The 7,511-nt window shown below is 53.9% G+C and overlaps 1 protein-coding gene across 1 annotated transcript; it reads right to left on the reverse strand.

The window, feature by feature from the left end:
* Positions 1–785: 785 nt before the first annotated feature.
* LOC309452669 (SUN domain-containing protein 3-like) lies at positions 786–6,068 on the reverse strand (the record flags this gene model as incomplete). Its single annotated transcript, XM_082077307.1, has 8 exons — positions 786–941; positions 1,973–2,065; positions 2,576–2,743; positions 2,914–3,029; positions 3,416–3,500; positions 4,072–4,268; positions 4,731–4,789; positions 6,049–6,068. 8 exons carry the CDS (start codon positions 6,066–6,068, stop codon positions 786–788), a joined length of 894 nt encoding a protein of 297 aa, XP_081933433.1.
* Positions 6,069–7,511: the final 1,443 nt, after the last annotated feature.

Here is a 7,511-nt window from a genome sequence, read left to right on the forward strand (position 1 = left end):
CTCATCGGAGGAGGCGACGGAAGAAGGTGCCATGTGTGTGGCACCGGGGTGAACCGACACCCTCAGTTTGGTATCTGGACCCGTGCTGGGCTTGCACATAGACTAAGGCCCAGCTCAGAGCACAAATTGCTGTTCCCAGCCCCGGCTGCCAAGCGCTGGTCCTGCTCTCTCCTCCCTGGTGCAGCCCGAGTGCACGACTGCCCTGCCTGCTCCTGCCTTGGGGAGCTGGGGTCAAAAGGAAAGACAGACTGGTGTGGGTATAGGATCGCTTAAGTGTCCTGGGATTGCTTTGCTAATCATTCTGTAACGGTTCCTGGGCTATTAAGTCCATACATGCCCAGAGAGGCAAAAAAGTCCATGAACCAACTTTCCAATTAAGGCTTCCTTCTTACAAAAAACCACACTTCCATTTTCTCATCGGCAACAGGCTGAAAGATGGCAGCTGAAGCACCATGTGCCTCTTGTGAAAACAAGTAACAACAGATGGTTCCATTCAGTCGATCCATAATTTATTCCTGCACAGGAAACCTGTCCATTAATTTAATCTCTGGTGTCCAGGCAGGGCCTTGCTGATGTTCCTGTGTCACAGCAAGTGTATGCATGTCAGGCTTTCTGCAGGTTTGTGACTCAGTTTTCTTATTTTCCCTAATAATGACAATCTTGCTGTGCACTCCTGAAGTCTCCCATAAGCTGGTAGTTGAGAGAAGGATGGGGAGCTCCAGTGAGCTCAGGGAGGACCAGGCAGCATCACAGGCAAAGCAGAAGGGAACTCGACTGGGTGAACATTAATGGAATTTATTGACAGATGAAACTGCCGTGTCTCCCCCGTCTTTGGGCGGATCACCGTGCACCCTGAACCGATACAGGCAGGTGTAGTCCGGGTGGCCCCAGTTGCTCAGCACTTGCAGCCTGATGTAATTCACGACCCCAGGGAGCTCGTTCTGCAATGACAAGAAGAAATGAGTCGCCTTTTCCTCTCTGGCCCGTGAGCACTGACAGAAGTGCCGCAGCGACGGCCTTGACCAGCAGCTTCCTTCCTGCTGCCCCGCGGGGCTTTTGACCTGTCATGGTCCAGATGTTCCCTCATTGGGCCATGAGAACAGCCAAGGAAGCAACAGCGACCAGGTGCCTTAGCAAATACACTGGAAAGCTCTCGCCTGCTTTGGGGCACAGGCTTCCACAGTCAGAAGACCCAGTGCTGGTGTACAATTTCACCTCAAAACTGACAAATTTCACCTTAAATTTGACAATTTTTGCTCTGGGAAGACTCAAAACCAACAAATTTCTCAATGGGGGTCAATGGGGTTCCATGGTAGTCAATGGGGGTCAATGGGAGTCAATTGGAGTCAATGGGGATCAATGAGAGTCAATGAGGGTCAGTGGGGGTCAATGGGAATCAATCGGATTCAATGGGGATCAATGGGAGTCAGTGGGGGTCAATGGGAGTCAATGGGGGTCAATGGGGATCAATGGGGAACCTTAAAACTGCCTTTAATCCCAATGGGGAGCCCCCAAATGCCTTTTAATCCCAATGGGGAGCTTCAAAAATGGCTTTTATCCCAACATGTCTCATTGTCTTCTCCAGAAAGCCACGGAAACAGAATGGCCTCCCTGTCACTGCTCACTGCCAGCACCAACAGAACCCTCAGGAAGCCCAGTATTTCTGTGTCTAACTGGCAGACCAGCAGTCCTGCATCCTACGGGATGTGGCTGCTTGTGCACACTTGGGGTCCAGACAGTCAAGCTGATTCCAGCTTCAACTGTGGTGCTTCTAAGCAATGAAGTTTAACCCCAAAATGAAAGAGAAGATGGCAGTGCAGCCATCCGCCACCAGGAAGTTAAAGCAGAAGAAAGGCAGCGTGGCACTCGCTCAAGGACATGTCTGCCTGTACCCTTTGGCAGGGAAGCCTCTCCCCATGCAGCCGCATTTCTCCTCCTCTCCTGCAGTTCTCCTCCCTCTGTGTCCCCATACCTTCAGCTGGAAGGTCTGGCTGGGATTCAGCGCCGCCAGGAAAGTGAACTGTCCCAGGAACGTTCCCTGCTCCTCGTGTTCTTCCTTGAAGCCCTACAGAAAGATGGGTGGAGAAAACAGAGCGTCTGGTGCACCATGGGAGACTGAACTTCAGCCGGTAAAGTACGGGGTTATTTCAGCTAGGGAGTCCAAGGACCATGAGCACAGGACAAGACAAAGAGCTGCAGGTGGGCAGCACGTCACACTTGCCCACTCAGCGAGTCCAGGCTGCCTGTCAGAAAAGGAGCAGACGCTCCCCGTGAGAGGGAGGTGACCTGAGGGTCACAAATGCACTGGGACTGGAAGCCAAGAAGGTTTAGGACCATGCACTGTCCAGCTCCTTTTCCCTGTGGCTCCTGGAGTAGCATCTTGCCCCAGGAGATTTTTTTTTTGAGTGGTACATTGAATAAAAGAGGAATACAATGGGAAGGAAGCAGCACCAAGGAGCCTGTTTGTTCTGAGACAGGAGGAAGCTTCAGGCCACCAGAATCTTTGACCCAGCTTCATTCCCTGCTCAGAAATGCTGTGGAACCCCCAGCTCCCAACTCCAGAGAAATCACTTACATAGACAGCAAAGTCCTTGGGAGCTCCGGAGATGCTTTCTCCATGGAACGCTGTCCCTGAGACATGGGCCATGGTGACGGCTCTGGGAACGACCGGCATGGACAGCTTGATGAACACGTGTCCCTGACTTCCTGGGAAGGGCCAGCAGTTGCCAGGATGATTGTCCGGCTGAAAGGACAAGAAACACTCAGCAGGGACACACAGGAGGAGAGCAGGTCCATGCGGGAAGGGGCAGGAGAAGAAGCTTCGAGGAGCAAAGACAGGTGGGAAGGACGCTCGGAGCAGCGTGTGTGGTTCATTCTCCCAGCCTTAGTGTTACTGCTTCTTGGTGCTTCTACCTCCAGAATCAGCTCAGGAGACCTCATGTAATCCATCAATGGCAGGGAATACAGGAAGACTTTTGCTTTGGCATCCCGGAGTGATGGAGAAGTCCTGGACTGAATGACGACTGCCCCTGGAAATTCAAACATGAGCATGATCATCAGGCAGTGTCAGGAGAAATATTGCACTGTTGACTTGGAAAAGGCTTCTCAGTTGTAATCCATGTCCTACAGTGGGTTCTCCTCTGTCTTGCTGGCATGACCCCTCTGGAACACACGGCAGGGAGTCATCAAACTGTCGGATTTGGCCGTGGAAATAGGCAAGAATTTGAACCAGCCTTTCTGTGCTTCCCATGGGGTCTGGCCCGTTACAGGCTCTGTCAGTGTTACTTATAGGGCACAAATTGACCCTTGACTTCTTGCCCCTTCTCTCCTGCCCCTGGGCACGTTCCAATGCCCATCTTGTCAATCTGGACAGGAGGCGCTTTGGAACTGGTTTGTTTGTACAATCTCACAATACCTGCTGATTTCAGGGCGTAATCCGGCATCGGGACCTGGATTTCCTCCAGCTTCTCCAAAGCTTGATTAATGATCTCGTGCACAGCCTGGGAAGGAACACAAAGGAGAGTGCCTGTTGGAAGGAGAAGGACCGGGGCAAGCAGCTCCCTGCAAGGCCAGCCAAGGTGAGCGGGGACAAGGCCCGTTTCAGATGGAGGGAACGCCCACATTGCCTGGAAGCCTCCCAGGTTTGCTCTGCTCTGCTTGTTGGGATCAGAAAGGGGGGGCTGCTCACTCCAGTGCTCTGAATGCTGGAGCTGCGGGAAGGGGCTGTTTCTGTGCAGAGGCCCCAGGCCAGGCAGCACGGACAGACAAGCCTTCTGGGCATGAGATAGGCCCGGCTTAACTCTGGACCTCTGAGACCATTCTTTCTTTCCAGTCCTCCTTTAAGGAGGACCCAAGATCTGGGCACAGAGGAAGGTCCGACTCAGACAGCTGTCATTCCTGTCACGCTCTCTCTTCCCCATAAGGAAGTGTGGAGCAACAGGAAAAGGGAGTGTGGCCATGACAGCACTTGTTCCAGCAGCACCAGCCTGTTGGCTGTGACAGGAATGGAGTAGGATACGTGCGGACGGAGGATAAAACCCCTGAGCAGATCCTTCTGCCTTGTGCCCTTACCCATCCGGTAAAGCCTGGGAGCTTTGCCTGCTTCAGTCCTTCCTGCAGAGCCCGCTCAGTGACATCCTTTGTGCTCCAGCGCAGATGGTAAAGTTGTTCCTGGAGCTTACGGAGCTGGTCTGGCAGGGGCAGGGTTTCGCTCAGGTCTGCAGTGCTCCAGGGGGTTAAGGCACCAAGTCGTCCCACGTGGTAAACACCTGTTGGACACACACCAGAGCTTAGAACTGGTCTAAGGCTGGGCTATGCCTCGGGCTGCTCGCTCCCTTTGCTGTGTCTCTCCCAAGTGCCATAGTTGTCTCTCCTCTTGCTGCCTTTGACAGTGGCCATCATGGCGTACGGGCTCCGCAATAGATGGACATTCCCTGCCCTGGACTGTGCTCCTTGTCCTGCAGAAGATTCTCAGCCCCTGGGGCAGGAGAGCTCAGCCACTGCCTCTCCCTGGGCTGAAGAGAACTGGCTCAGCCCTCCTGGGGAAGGCAACTCAGCCCTTCCTCACCCACACCCGTCCCGCTGGAGCAGGGACTGGCACAGCTCTGTGGGGACTTTCTGCTCTTGGCTGAGCTCCTCTGGTCACAGCGGGGGAAGCGGAACAGGGCAGGATGGAGCCCCAAGTACCTCCTAAAGCACCGTCCTCAGGTCGGAGATCTGCAGAGACTCACCGAAAGAGAATAGACCGAGAAGCAGCACAAGGGTCGTTGCCTTGAGAGCCTTCATCTTCCTGCAGAGCAGATAAAGAAAAGGCTGGTGAAGCTGGCGGTTCCCGTGCAGATCAGCAGCAGACTGGAGAGCAGCAGCAGGGACTGCAGCCCTTGAGCCTGGCGTTCCTGCCGTGTGCATTGGCTTGGTCCTGCACCAGCTCCAGTCACTGCTGGAGGTGTCACCAGCTGCACCAGTGGGGGATTTGTCATGGCAAAGATTGTTTCCGTAGGGACAAAGGGCTCAAGGTTGACTCTGTACTAAGAGCAGGAGTTGCAAAAGGACTTGTGTCCACATTTCACATCTGTGGGGCTGGAGAGGGATTCACTGGAAATGGAAGGACATAACAGACGCCTGTTTCTCCTGCCCAGCATCCGATGGACACTTGTGCTGCTCCTGTTCTCCACCCTCTCAAGAGAAGGTTCAGTCTGTGCCCCTACAGTCCAACAGCTGCCAGGGGGGTGTGTGTCTCCCCTCTCGCAGCGTTTCTTTAGCAGCCGGGTTATCTCTGGCCCTTCTCTTGGCAGAACTGCAGACAAATGCAGACTGGAAAGAGGGAGGGTGGCTGAATGTCAGTGCGTGCTGGCAAGCAACGGGCACCAAGGAAGCGCCAAAGAAACCCTCTGGTGGCTGGGCCCTGCTGCCCTGAGCCTGATCTGCCAAGACACAGCACACACCGCTCTGCAAGGGGGAAATTCCTCCTGCCTGTTCCAGGAGGCTCTCAACAGGCTCACAGCGACACTCATCAGGAATAAACAATCCCTTTTGTTCTCCCAGAGAACTCCTTGCACCCCTCAGAGGATCCTGAGCCCCTTTCCTGAGGCAGAGCCCTGGTGAGGAGCTGAACAGGTTTCCCAAGGAAACCTCCTCTGTCAGGAACACGAGTCAGACCCACGGCCAACAGAGGACACGCTGGTGTCCTTCTGGTCCCCATGGAGAGGAAAACCAAGCAGGCTCAGGGACAGAACCCACCCTGCAGAGCACAATACAGGACGGAGCTGAGCTCTCACAATTACTGCGGCAGGCTGTGTCTGGGCCACCCCTGGGACTCTCTCTGTCCCATCCAAAATGGAGCTGTCCCTCATTCTGCAGAGATCAAAGGCTTTCTAGGCCCAGCCCTCGCATTCACGAAGAGACTGAAAGGTGGCTGCTGCCTTCCAGCAGCTCCAGACCCAGCTCCCGGCTGCCCTCGTGTTCCTCTCCTGTCCACCCTCCACCCACCCCAGCTGATGAGGTGGAAAACACACCTGGGGAAGGGAGCAGAAAATATTCCCAACATACCAGTTCAGACGTTCAGCCATCTCTGGGTGTCTCTGGGTACCTGCTGAGGTGCAGGTAACAAGCATCTCGCTCGCTCGGGAGTGAGCCAGAAACTCTGCGATCTCAGTTCCCTCAAGATCGAGAGTGACCGAGGCGCAGGGAGACCCCTGGTCTTATACCCTGCTGTGCCGACCTCAGCACTGATGCTGCTTTGTGACATCAACGGCAGTGGCTGATGTCACAATGGAAGAGGCTGCACCTCGTTTGGAGGCAAAGTCCCACCTGACAGGAGCTGGTCTCGCAGTCCTCTCTGCAAGGGAAGGAATCCTTCACCACAGAAAGAGGGAAAGGTACAGGAACACGTTACTCTCAGATAACAGACTCTGTCAACCACTCTTCCTCTTGCTGACCAAAGTTCAGATGGTGTTGGAAAACAACAACAAAAAAGCAAGATGTGCTCCTCAGGGAGCACATTATATCAGCTGTTCAACAGTAAGTCCAACTCCCGTCTGAACCTCAGTATAAGAAATTCTGTCTTAAATTTCCAGGAGAAGGAAGGGCTTTGAAATGGCAAGACCAGGAAACGTTCATGAAAGCACGGCCATTCAAGTCCACAGCCCTGATCACAGACCACCTGCCCGTTACCTAAGGCAGGATGTTCTCAGCTGATTCGCAGCCACTGACGTCTGGAAAAGAGCACAGGGTCTCTTGTTCTTTAGCACTGAGCATGGAGGTTGGAACAGGATCTGGGAAGAAAACCACCTACAGTCAGTCTGGTTTCATTCGAGGCCATCAGGACAAGTTGAGTTCACATTCACCAGGAATCACAGCAGGTCCCACCCGTCCCTGCAGACCCCAACACCGCTCTTGTGCAGGGTCCCGAGGAGCAGTAAGCACAGAACAAGAAACCTCCCTTCCAAAGAAGCCCCCAGCTGGCTCTTTAACCAAGCTGCACAGAGCAGCAGCTGAGAACAACCTCTGCTGTAGCTGCACCCAGCTCTGCTGTCTGCACAGGGAGACCAGCTCCTAAATGATCCCCAGCCCTACAGACACAGATCTTCCCCAGGGCAGGGATGAGGAAACACCAGAGTGCACGGACACCTGGTCATTCAGTTGAAGCTGCTGGGGAGAAGGACAGAGGACTAGAGAGAGACAAATCAGACAAGAGAGAAGACAGAGGAGCCCAGAGAGAAAGAAACACACAGGGAAAAGGATGGAGAGATGGAGAGATCAAGGCAGAAAGGAACAAGGAGCTGATGAGACAGGGAGGAATAAACAGCAGCACTGAGGAGCAGGACAGAGGGATGGGGAGGGGGGAGGAGGAGAAGCAGGAAGGGGGTAGAGAAAGACAGGGAGGGGGATGTACAGATGGAGAGACAAAAAGAAAGGTAGGGAACAGAACAAAGGGACTGAGAAACAAAGCAAAGTTCAGATCAAAATGAAGAGACTGGAAAGGGAAAACACACAGCAATGAGCTGGAGGAA

Source organism: Streptopelia decaocto (assembly GCF_964273445.1).
Source record: "Streptopelia decaocto genome assembly, contig: HAP1_SCAFFOLD_73, whole genome shotgun sequence".
In the NCBI taxonomy this organism is placed as follows: Eukaryota; Metazoa; Chordata; class Aves; order Columbiformes; family Columbidae; genus Streptopelia; species Streptopelia decaocto.